Here is a 12,612-nt window from a genome sequence, read left to right on the forward strand (position 1 = left end):
TGTATCGCCTTGTTAGGCTATGCGCGGGGTGTGTCAACTTTTTATGAGATAGAGAGACCCCCTTAAAGACAAAAAGATAATTCGAGCCCTGTGTCCGGCTATAAATAGAATCAATCCCGGGCATAATTTGAGGATTTATCTCCTGCTCAACATGACATTAGCTGTTATGTTTATTGATAACAAACTCAACTAGCCTACTGATCAACTCGTTTTCACTAGCCTAACTATAAAAGTATATAGGCCTACCCAAAGTTTTTGTTCTAAGACATTTATTTCAAACATAATTTCAAGACACAAATTGGATACTTCAGTTACCTTGGTGCATAAATCCCAGAGAGTAGGTGACCACACCCCAGAGTGATGGGCCTTTCTTACGCGTTCAGTGTGGGGTATAAACAAGCTGAGAATTTAGCGGTGTCACGTCTGGCTGTCACAGACATGGGGAGCTCTTTGAAGCTTGGGATAATGTGGTACAGTTACTACAGTAACAGTATTTTATTTTACTTCTTATGTAATATTTTTTTTTTTCAATTTTATAAATGCTTTGTTTAAATGCTGTTGGAACAAATAGTTGATTATAAAGGCAACTTTCTGTTGCAATTGTCTGTGTGTTCTAGACTGGTAACTTGTTAAGCCACCATGTTCTAACATTGCATAAATATTAACTGCAGACACATAGTGGAGAGTTGATTTGGTTTATACCAGACAATTTAGGTACTGTAGGCCTAACTAGGCTATTTGATCATGTAGTCTATGTTTGGATCATAGGCATGATGATTCATTCATGGCTTCATAAAATATCAACATCATGTTGCTTTTAGAGTATTCTACCATTGGCCCAAGTAGTGTAAAATAAATCTAAAAAAATTAGTAGAATTGCACATAGCACATAGCAAGAAGCTGGTCTGAGGGCAGATCTGGCATTGTGCTCATCTCACAGTTTTGACAATTTTAATCAAACAATATTTTGAAAACAATCAATGGTATTATCTTAATATTCTGGCAAGTTTAAAATATGATGGTCGAAAGAGGGCCAGAGGTGGCGATCCGATATCTGGAAATCTGATTTCACTATGGGTTTGTGTTCACAATTTGGTCCCCCTCACTTTCAAAATATCTCCTGCGCCCCTGATCCAATGTAATCTCTCTTCACCTTCTCTGTCAACTCAGCTTTGAAAAATAAGTTCAACCTTGGAGGAGATGCATCTAACCAGTGTCGTCTTCAAATAATCTTTCATTCAACGTCTCCCTCCTTGGTTGTCTGATGACAGCGTCAAGTTTTTGGCACCAAATGCAGCTGACACGTTAGAACTAAGGAAGCTAAAATAGTTTCATTGGCAACTATAGTTATTAAAAAGTATCTACATTTAATTATTTAGGCTAATATTTGATAGGCATAAATTAACCTAATGACATACATCCTTTGTTTAGAAGCCTACATTCTGAGGCTCTAGTTTGTACATTTATTTATAGCACATTAGATTAGATTAGCTTAAACTTTGTCATTGTGCGGAGTACAAGTAGGCTACAGAGACAACGAAATGCAGTTTGTGTCTAATCAGAAGTGCAAAAAAGTGCAATGTATACAAAGAAGGTGGTGCATTATCATGCACAGTGGTCATCTAATGTGCTTACATGTAGGCTAATGACACAAGATTAATATGTAGCCCACAATAATGTAAACAGTAGCCTAATATAAACAGCACTATAAAGACAAAATAATAATAATAATAATAATAATAATAATAATAATAAATTCACTTTATAACTCAACCAAAAGACATCCGATTAATCAAAGGCAGTACAAAATATTAGAGTTTTTAATTTATTTTTTAAATCTGATCTCTAGGCATCTGAGTTCCAGCAGGGGGCACCATATGGCTAAATGCCATTTCAACCTAGTTTTGACCTTGGCCACTACCAGCAGACCAGCGTCAGTAGATCTAAGAAACCTGGTATGTTTATATTGTGAAAACATGTCTGCAACAGGGGTGTCACTAGACCTTATTCACTGGGGCACATGCCTTAGTAAAAGTCTCCAGTGCCCCAGTAAAATTCTAGCGCGGCTCTAGCTGGAAACGGCATTCATGAGCGCATCTCCGTGCCTGCTTTAATCATGGCTCGAGCCTGTCACTTACCAGCCAATAAATAAAAAATAAAAAAACAAGGAATAAAGAAAGGGGCCATAATAGCCAATCAGGAAATAGAACGAGATTGAAAAAAGATTGAACGCAACAACCAATGAAAATCGTTCACATGATTCTTCCGAGTGTTTCGTTGTACTGCACACACACTGTGGAATCCGCTGGAGCTCGTTACATCACTTTGAGCACAGTGTAAGTCGTCCCATGTTTAATGTTACAACAAATTCACAACTTGTTTGACAGAAAAAATTACAAGTTGATCGCTGTTAGAGAGTGTTACCCACATAACTAGCATCTGTTTTTCAATGCTTAGCGTTATTGTAGCCTAAATTTAGCAACAGTTTACCAGCTTGTGCTCTCTCACTCACACACTCACACCATGCGTAGGCTGCATGCACACATGCGGACAATTAATAAGGATTTACACGTATACTGTAGAGAGTCCTGTAAAAGTAGCCTATACTGTTTGTGAAGCGGTCCTACTGTAAAACTAAACATAGCCTTCTGATAAACTATTCAGAGATGGACATCAGAAAATTCTTCCCGAACAGAGGCAGAGGGAGAGGAACAGTGAGGAGGATGAGGGAGGTATGATAATTTTGCCCACATTAACGGTAACATTAATCTTTATTATTATATATTTATGCTGGTAATAGCCAGTGCTGTGATTTGATCAATGGTTTAATGGCAAATGTAGCCTATAATAATATACACAGAATCAGAGTAGCCATCTGTGTAGATTATTATAGGCTACATTTGCAAATTATCACCAAAAGTCAGTATGAAGGCTTTAGTAGGCTATTTAAGCTACAAAGAACTGTAGTATTGCCAGGATGTCTATAAGACCCTTGCCTGGGAGGGAAGTATATCTCAATTTTGACTAAAAATAAGCTTCCCTTGTGTTAGTAGGAAAGCCTATTAAATTCATGCAGTGAGTATAGGCCTACTTATGCCTATGTGTTTGGATGTTGCTGGATAGTGGCTGCTACAACAATTGAGGGAGAGAGTGCTGGAAGAGGAGGAGGAGGAGGAGAAGGTCGAAGAGAGGGGAGAAAGAGCACAGGCTGGGCAGTCCAGTACCAGGCAGGGGGAGGAGGAGGAGGAGAGAGACAGGCAAGAAACGGATGAGGACATGATGGGGGCTAGACGTAAAACTATTCAGAGTATGGAGGAGGACGTCTGTGACCTAGGGGAGATATGTGATGGTCCAAATCAGGCTAGCGATTTATTTTATATTGCGCGCACAGTTAATTAAACAATTTTTTTTAATGTATTGGGAGTTGGGGGCCTGTGCCCCAGCAAAGCTGTAGGTCTAGAATCGCCCCTGGTCTGCAATATACGTTAGGCCCAGGCTGTTTAGTGTCTTATAGACAATGTAGCACTTTAATTCAATTCTATTATAGAATTAAATTAAAGTGCTACATTGTCTATATGACACTAAATAATTTATATACCTAACTTGGAGCCAGTGCAAGGACCTGATGATTGGGGTAATCTCCTTTCTTTGTTCTGGCTGCTGCATTTTGTATTAGTTGGAGCTGTCTGATAGACTTTTGGGGGAAGCCAGTGAGGAGTATTGCAATAATCAACCCTGCATGATATGAAGGCATGGATTTGTTTTTAAATCCTGCTTAGACACAAACCTTGTCTATAGTGTCGTGCTGTTGTTTACCTTTGTAATTTCGGAATTTCCCTTGTCTGCGCGGTAAACGTCACAACGCTTTGAACTGTGGGTAATTACCTGTGGTGAAGTCCAATGCAGGAAAGGGGCTCAGTAAGTGTGTATACTCAAACCCTCACGCTTTTTGAAATGCGGCATTGGGACAGCCCTAAGCCCTTACGAATTTCACTAGAATGTGCACCAAAGTCTGTGGGATTGGCCCAGTGACTCAACGGGACCAACATCATTTGGTGAGAGAGCAAGGTAGACCTGGGTGTCATCTGCATAGATAAGCTACCTTGTACTCTTGAAAGATTTGGCCAAGAGGGAGCATGTACAGGTTAAACAGGTACAGGTTAAGGGGCCCAAGAATAGATCCCTGTGGAACCCCATATGGCATGGTGGTTTTCTCTGATACATAGGTGCTGATAGAAACAAAGTAGTCCTTGTCTACTAGGTAGACAATTTATTAAATGTATGTATCGTATTTTACCAGAGTCTGCATTCAGGTGAATGCCATTTACGACCTTCAGCATGATGTTGAGGAAAGCCTGACTGGAGGTTGTCATTGAAAACTACTTTTTCAATAACCTTGTCTATAAAGGGGAGGCTGGAAATAGGCCTGTAATTGTTAAGTATAGATTAATCCAGGTTTCTTTTTTTAACCCTCCTGTTATGTTCGTTTCATGTTTACTTTTGTGTTCCTGGTCAGAAATGACCGCTGCATTATAACGTGTTATAAATCCATAGTAGAACATATATTATCATCTAATGGTGTGATAGACCTTTGTATGAACGTGTGTTCTATAGATATAACCTATTGAACTTCCATTTGCTGTTTATGGCCTGTAGGCCTCATTGACCTGAGCTCATGCAAGTCAGAAAGGGGAAGATTCTATTGGGGAAAGGTTCCAGTGGGGGCTGGCATAGAAGCAAAGAGGGGGAGTGAGGGTGTGTTTGTGTGTGTGTTTTAATGTACAGAAGCACACAGTCCATCTAATCAATAAGTATGTGTCTGGACCCAATTTTATACACTGACCATTTTCTCACAGATTCATTTCTAATGGCCGGTCATATTTGAGACCGGGAATACACATGGGTGTTAAATAAAACACTCAAATCGTCATGAAAATTATAAAAAAATGTTTTGTGTGTTCAGATGCCCTGTGTTAAGTCATGGCGCCTCATGGTAGTCAGAATAAGGTACCAATATTTTTGAGAGAAAATAATTGTCAATCGGTCACATTTGACAGCAAACACAACAGGAGAGGTTTGTTAACTAAAGTCTTAAGTGCTGCTAGGAAAATGCCTGAGGTGAGAACGGTTCACAATTTGCAAAAGCTCAAATGCCAAACAGCTGAAAACACTTTTAAAGAAGTTTAGGCAGAGCGTCAAGACAGCAGGTAGATGATCTAAGTTGCAGCACAGTTTTTTCAAGGGTTTGGCCATCAATAGCAGAGACACCGTTCCAACTTTAAAACATCCGGTCAGTACCGGTGTTGCTCGCGTTGCTCGCGAAGATGATGTCAGGTGAGCGTGTTGTTCATCCGCCATATTGGATTGAACAGAAAGCGAAACTAAATTTTTACAGGTCACAAATTTGGTCCGAACGGCACGAAACTTGACGTACATTATCCCTGGACCAAGCCTCACAAAAGTTACCAGAAGGATTTTTGATTTTCGAAAGGGTTTGCCCGTCACAGCCAAACGAAATCGGCGGCGAAGCTCCGAAACAGGAAGTCGTCCATATCTCAGGAACACTGTCACATATCGATACCAAATTTTGTATTTGAACTTGGGACTCCAATGTGAGGGTGCATAAGCTAAAAAAAAAAGAAAACATTCCAAAAGTTTCCAGCATTTGGCAAACCACCCACCCGTATTTTGTAACTATCACCTTCCATATCTACAGTTACATCCATCACAATGCTTTCCAAGTATGCACAATGTCTCCGGGCAACCTTGTCCAATCATGAAATCCTTGCTCTGCCATGGGATAGTATGGGCTTATGAACTGAAATGGTAAGGAGAACATTAGCTATTTATTGCTGATGTAGGACAGTTATTTTCACATTGACGGTATTCAAATTTAATCTTTCATTATTGTTAAATATCATGATGGGAGAGTATTATTAAAAATTTTACAAGTATGCAAATTCATGTGTTTACGGGCATTTAGGTTTTACTGTGTTGTTTTGTTGTAAAGACATGCAAGGCATTCTGGGCCGTAATGAACAGTGGTCGGCAGCACTCCATAGGCTACGTATTAATATGAATCAGTGTTTTTGTAAACCTAGGGACAATAAACAGCTATCTCTGTTACAAAAACGAGCTGGTAATCGCTCATTGAAGAGGGAACTATGATAAAAAGATTGTTTTCCTAAAAGCATGGAGTTGACGAAAGAATAAGCAAGCAATGTCACGTTAATGTTAAATAGCCTACATCTGAACGCTAGGTGGCAACGTTGTATTACATTTCACTAGTGTATAGGGTGACCAGACGTCCCGATAACCAAGCAGTTGTCCCGAATCCCGAATCCTGCCCTAATTGTCCCGAAAATTATACTCAATCAGAATACTGAGTAGTTATTTTCTTATAAACATTAAAAACTGTCAGAGAGGTTGAGTCAACTGCATGCAGCCCCCGACGGCAGCTAAGTGTCTGGATGCAGCCCTGCTACTTTGTTTCTTTTTGACGTTCTATAATTAGGCGCGAATATGCACTGATAATCTTAATCTACTTAATCTTATTTAATGACCCATAATTTTGGCAAGGCTTGTTATTAGCGTTAGGCTATTATCCTTATTCTGAAAGGTCTGATTTGCGCTGTTACGCAGTCATTGCTTTTTTTTGTTTTTTTCCCCACAATGACATTTTGAGTTCATGATTTCTCTGTTGTATTTTGAGGCAGACATGATGTTTGAATAAAAATGTGTTTTGGTACAGGTTTGAAAATTAGCTGTAGGCCTACACCCCCCCCCCCCCCCCCCCCCCCGAGAAAAAAAAGCGTCCCGAATTTCAGCCAATCTCATCTGGTCACCCTACTAGTGTACTTGAAATACGGTGTGAGCTTCACAAGTAATGAAGGTGCAAATATTATGCAATTTATCATGGGAAATTATTAGAAATGTTATTTCTTGTTTATTCTAATTGCAAACCACACACATCCATTCGTAATTACACGTACACTTTTAATACCTTGAAAAGACTCATTTCGTTTATTTGATGTTGCCTAGCAACACAGCGTTCAGAGCAAATATTCTAGAACAGAGCTTCAGAGAGACACGTTTTGAGTTCGTGGCCAAGTACCTAAAATATCGGTTTCCATGTGTATGTGCTGGATGGTGTGCTTCCTTTATGAAAGTCATGACAGACATGAGTCATGTTGTAGTGGTCAACATAAATGTGCCCCTTCTGTTATTAGAAGGCTAAGCGGAGAAGCATGCTAAGCAGAGATTTAGTATCATTAATTTCTTGTGTGGCTAGCTATAGGGAGGAGATTTATGTTGCTAATTGGGATTTATGTTGTTTAGCGTAATGCCATGGTCATTTGATATGAGATGCTTGCACTCGTAACTTTGTCACTTATAACTTTAGGACTGCTATTTAGCACTTTAGCCCTAAAAGTAGCACCTAAGTCTGTGACAGCTTAAAAGAAGTGGCGAGGACTTCTAACTCCTAACGCGATGTTTTGAAATGCGTCTACTATTGTGTACAGGAGCTTCCAATCGCGAGGGAACTTGCATTGTAGGCATAACTAAGGGATGCAATAACACCACCAACAACCAAAACTAGCCTACTCATTGTCAACATGTAATGTGAATCAAATTAAAATGTTTTTTTGCAAACATAGGCATAGGCATATGGTGACAGATTAATTTAATAATGCTGCTGTGTGAATCACGGTAAGCGCGAATGAAGTGGCCACTTCTTAATGGGACCCACTGTATGAAAGTGGGCTAAGTAAAATAGAGATGTTTCAAATAAGATAAGATTAATCAGAAAAATAGCTGCCTTCGCAGCAATGAGGGGGCCAAGCTCTTTGCAGATACTTTAGCCGCCGAGATGGCAGATAAAGTTGACATTGCCAAGGTCTCAACTGCTTCGCCTGCCAATTGCTTCTACTGCACCACTTGCCCATTGCCCAGGGTCTCTGAACTGCACTGCAACTGACATGCATCAGCACTTCCTGTTCCTCTAGCGCCGCCCTAGTGGTCAAACTATATGTACTGTGACTCAGGATGTTGTCCCGAGTCTACGTACCAAGTTTGGTGTCGATACGAGAAAGTGTTGTTAATTATGGCGCCCCTGGTGGTCAACGGTGACTACATTTATTGTGCGTCCTCAGGATGTGGTCCCGAGTCTACGTACAAAATTTGGTGTTGATAAGAGAAAGTGTTGTTAATTATGGCGCCCCTTGTGGTCAACAGTGACTACATTTATTGTGCGTCCTCAGGATGTGGTCCTGAGTCTACGTACTAAGTTTGGTGTCGATACGAGAAAGTGTTGCCAATTATAGCGCCCCTTGTGGTCAACGGTGACTAAATTTATTGTGCGTCCTTAGGATGTGGTCCCGAGTCCATGAACCAAGTTTGCTTCTGATATCTAAAAGTCTAGTTTTTAGTTGAGGTTTCCCCCCAACGAACTTAATGTGAGGTGCCTCGTGATGCTGGTGATGTCTGGCCATTTCACCTCCATTAGTACAAAGTGGGGAACCTGCAAAGAATCAACCACCTGACAATCTAGGCTTGCACCCAGATGTATCATAACGATGCTGCAGTGGGAGACCTTGACCTACCAGAGATCCAGTGGTGGAGCACTTCTGGCTCCAGCCCCTGCCGCATATCTGCAGTTTGCCACGTTCCCTTGAGGATCCTCCCTGCCAACCACTGCTGGGTCTCATCTCTCCTGGCAGTAAGGACCTCATGGCTTGCTGTGAGCCTGCTCCGGGTGGCACCGGGTGTACATATATATAATGTCCACAAGTTTTTCAATAAAATAGGTTTCTTGTTTACTTGTTACTTTGACACTAACCTTTTATAGGGCATATATAATGTGGATTTCACTCTGCAGCGTCCCGATGTTTTTGTTTTTTTAATGACCAACTGGTTAGGTTACGTTTACCTGAGTGCGTGGCATGTGCAACAATGTGATTACAGAGACCTCTACCAACACACAAAACAGCATATCCCCGCAGTCTTGCTGGCCGAAGTAGTGTTAGTAATAGCACGGTGAGTGGTACATATTAGCAAAAGTTTCTGAACCTTAACTGGTGGAACAACTAAACTTTTGGGAAAGAAATAAGAGCTTTGTCTTCCATAGTGTTGCAACAATTTGCTACTTATGTGTGTTTCTATGGGGAAATGTTTTGGATATCATACAAATTATGGTCATATGAAGGACGCATACACACAAGGCATTTAATCAATGATATACCAGCTTGGCGTTTTATTTAAGATTGCCTTTTACAATGTACCTACATAAAAGGCAAGCTTACATAAAAAAGCCAAGCTGGTATATCATTGATTAAATGCCTTGTGTTCTGTCCTTCATATGACCATCATTTCTATGATATCCAAAACATTTCCCCATAAAACACACCTAACTTTCACAAGTTAGACTCCTTACTGTAGTATACACAGGAAGGTGCATTTGTTATTAACATTGCAAGATGCTCAAACATCGCCCAGGTCTTAGACATCGACACTGTTGCAAGTAAGATGTCATCCTTCAATCAACTAGGCTTCAGTGATGTTTAGCACGAAAAACAGGGTAGGTAGCGTTTGTCAATTATTGATGCATACTCTAGACAACGTTTTTGTTGACAAACCATAGCCATGTGTTCAATCTTTTTAATATTATTTGGCCAACGCACCCCCTTCAAAAAGACTGTTGTAAACAATAGCTATTTCAGCGTACTTGTTCCTTTTGCCACTGACAGATTCAAATGTTCACTACACCTCGTTTGTGCGGCTCCTTGTTTTTTCTAAGAGCTTGGTAGCACAGTGATCTCACAACGACACTACCATCTAGGCCTACTACATTGGAGACTATACAAAAACAACATGCACGTAATCATTTCAAAATAAAATACTGGATTATTTCTTTACACAGCTTTATTGAAGTGCATTTACAAACTGTTTGGATCTGACGTTAGCCACCTAGCTAGCTGACATCAACATCACCTTCACAAAACAAACTGTTCATGGAACATTCTTTATCTACAATCCAATTCTGATGGTTTAGTAGAAGTAGGCTACAGGATAATTTTGTTACACTGCTTTATTGAAGTGCATTTACAAGCTGTTGTGTCTTATCTAGTATTATCCATCTAGTTATCTGGTATTAGCCATCTAGCTAGCTGACTGACTTTACCTTCATATTTATATATAAATTGTTCATGGAACAATTTATATCCCTGATCCAGTTTGGATCGCTAAATTTTCGTGTGATGTTACACAATATCTGCCACCTGTGACAGATTAATATTTGGCAGATGCCGCAAATTCCTTGTAAACTTGTAGATAGCGTTAGTTTCTCCATAAGACATTGTTAACCGGAAGTGAGTTTACGGCTTATCGATATTCAAAATGGCGGCGTGAAATAGGCGAATAACGCGTTTAACTGACAGCACTAATTTTAAATAAACAATCACTGAATGCTGCTATGGAAACAATAAGTCAATATATTAGAGATATTGTGAGTAACGCAGGAATGGACGTTACAGTAACTAACTAATTACTGAAATTTGAATTGTAATGTGTTACCCAATAAAGTAACTAAATTACCTCCGTATTCTTTAGCATTGAGGTGCTACTTCAGACTTGAGTACTGCTATGGTAGGCAACGGAAATTCCTTACTGCAGAAATAGTAGATTGATGCTCCTGTCAACAGTATTGGTCTGGGCGTTCTTTTGAAAAAAATAGGCTAAATGTTTCATTCAAAGCAGTGCTTTCTCGTCTGCCTCCTTCAGTCAAGATAGCCAGACTGCACTGAGTCAAATGTCACTATGAAATGCGATTAATCAGCGTTAATTTTTTAACACGTTATTATTTCTGTAATTAATCAATCGAAATGAAAGGACAATTCTGGCGCAAGATGAACCTAGGGGTTAATAACACATGTGTAGATAATGTGTAGACATAGAAAATAGCACCACACTTTGAGGTAAAAGTCACGTGACAGTCCAGCTCACGTTGCACGCCATTCAGCCTATGCATTCAACTCATAGAATGTATGATTGAACCGGTCCAACGTTGCGAACTGTCACATGACCTTTTCCAAGATGGTGCCCGCCTGCATTGCCTGTATATGTGAATGGTACCGTCTTTCTAAACTATATCTTTTTAAATAACCTGTTTGTATACTTACAAAGTTCACAATGCTTTGGTTTACATGTAGGGACACTTATTATGTTACCGTCGAAGTGTGGTGCTATTTTGAGCCTTGTTAGTGGTATAGAAATAGTGATTTCTTTTTACTTGAGTCTCTGCCCTTAATACTAGCGTTATAAGCTAATTAGCAGTTTGCAATAAAACTAGTCGCATTTGATTAGCATGAAAACATATCCCAGAGAACGGTCAAACTCGGTTATTAACCCTTAAGTTCATTTTGCGCCGGAATTGTCCTTTAACGCGTTATTTTGACAGCCCTATAAAAAAACACAAAAATGTGCATTTCTGGTTCAGGCTCTAGTCTTTTGCATTTATTTGACTGGTTGTTTTAATGACAAATCTCACAAGAGGGAAGCTGAAACCAGTTGTTACTGGCACTGGTTCTGACCCATTGGTATCAGAAGTGTGAAGGAAATAATGACACTTTGACAGCTCGAATATCTCATTAAAAAGCTACACCTGGAAGAGTTCATTGCTCACCTAAAGTGGAGAAAGCATGGCCAAAGATTTCTATTCAAAGAGCCTTGATGAGGCAAGCTGAAACTGTATTACAGGGAATACAATGAAGAGGGTCACCGTAGATGTACAGTATGTTTCAGGTAGCTCCTCCACATTGTGCCATGCCAAAATGCTCTTGACATGGCAGCGTCAGTTTTAGGGCGAGTCACAGTCAAGTCAGCAGTTGATCTCAAGACCCCAATCATATTTATGAGTTGTCAAAATACACTGTAAAAGAAAGTTATATTTCAGTTGTTTATTTGTTGGAAACCAGGAAACACTCAAGTAAGAGTGATGCCAGAGCAGCATGGAGTCTGCAAATGTACACAAAACACTAAGTAGATATACATAAAACACTAAATCGATATACAAGTAGTCTTTCAAATGGCAAACTATGGGGAATAAAAAGAGAGGAGAGAATAAACATATTCTAGAGTATGACAGAGGCAGAAAAAAAGAGTAAAAATAGTGTAAGGGGAAAAACAGGCAAAATTAGGTGACAACAGGTGACCAAGAGATTGGTTATCCATGAGACATTCAAGTTGACCTGCAAACCAAAACAAGAGTGTTTTTTTTATTAAATCATGTCCACAAATGTTCTTTAGACATTAAAAAAAAAAAAAAAAAGTTAGAGCAGTATTTTTAAATACCGATTTGACTGTACTTATTGACTAAATATGGTTGCAGAAAACGACTAGAAAAAGCATGAGGGTCATGTGTGACTGAGTTCCCAGATCCCAGATAAAATGTTGTATTGTGCTTTTGGGTGCTAAAAGAAAAGAGCAACAAACTCCATTTCTATAGAATACATCTAATCTTTCTTTTCATTATTTGTTAATTTGTTTGTCTATGTCTTGATGTCTGTGTGTACAGTGCTGTGGGTTGCACTCTGTGCATAAAAATGTGCTATATAA

At 39.5% G+C, this 12,612-nt stretch overlaps 1 protein-coding gene across 6 annotated transcripts in view; it reads right to left on the reverse strand.

Annotated features, from left to right (window-relative positions):
• Positions 1–11,489: 11,489 nt before the first annotated feature.
• Positions 11,490–12,612, reverse strand: part of bub3 (BUB3 mitotic checkpoint protein) — a 234,451-nt gene continuing 233,328 nt past the window's right edge. For 4 of the 6 annotated variants that reach the window (XR_006027116.1, XM_042082918.1, XM_042082917.1 and 1 more), the window contains exon 8: positions 11,940–12,245. Coding sequence is in view for 5 of the 6 variants with exons in the window: in XM_042082918.1 (XP_041938852.1) it covers positions 12,236–12,245 (10 nt within the window). In the remaining variant the exon portion in view is untranslated. The other 2 variants (XM_042082920.1, XM_042082919.1) reach the window with 2 other exon arrangements.

This window comes from Alosa sapidissima, chromosome 24 (genome assembly GCF_018492685.1).
Source record: "Alosa sapidissima isolate fAloSap1 chromosome 24, fAloSap1.pri, whole genome shotgun sequence".
NCBI lineage: Eukaryota > Metazoa > Chordata > Actinopteri > Clupeiformes > Clupeidae > Alosa > Alosa sapidissima.